We start from the raw sequence: 298 nt of genomic DNA on the forward strand, positions 1-298 counted from the left end.
GCCGGGGCGCGGGGCAGGGCGGGCGTGGGGCCCAGGTGAGCAAGCAGGGAGGGGCCGGCAGCCCTGGTCACCCAGAGCCAGCGGGAGCTTCCCCCAGAACAGGGGCCCCCACCCGAGGTCACGAGCGGCGGGCGGGGTACCTGGGCTTCCCCTTCTGACAGCGCCCCGTCCCCATCAGTGTCCAGCTCCGGGTGGGTCTGGAGCTCCGCTACAGAGACCCTGTGGGCATGGAGGGGCGAGGAGGCCCCGCAGGCTCTGAGCCAGGGCCCGCCACTGGCAGGGGGCTCCCCACACTGCC

At 74.8% G+C, this 298-nt stretch overlaps 1 protein-coding gene across 1 annotated transcript in view; it reads right to left on the reverse strand.

Annotated features, from left to right (window-relative positions):
* Window positions 1-298, reverse strand: part of PRKCSH (PRKCSH beta subunit of glucosidase II) — a 15,036-nt gene that overhangs the window by 2,498 nt on the left and 12,240 nt on the right. The window contains exon 9 of the mRNA XM_027765555.1: window positions 141-219. Coding sequence (XP_027621356.1) covers window positions 141-219 — 79 coding nt within the window. The remainder of the gene's footprint in view (window positions 1-140; window positions 220-298) is intronic.

The sequence above is a fragment of the Tupaia chinensis genome, unplaced genomic scaffold (genome assembly GCF_000334495.1).
Source record: "Tupaia chinensis unplaced genomic scaffold, TupChi_1.0 Scaffold138665_1, whole genome shotgun sequence".
In the NCBI taxonomy this organism is placed as follows: Eukaryota; Metazoa; Chordata; class Mammalia; order Scandentia; family Tupaiidae; genus Tupaia; species Tupaia belangeri.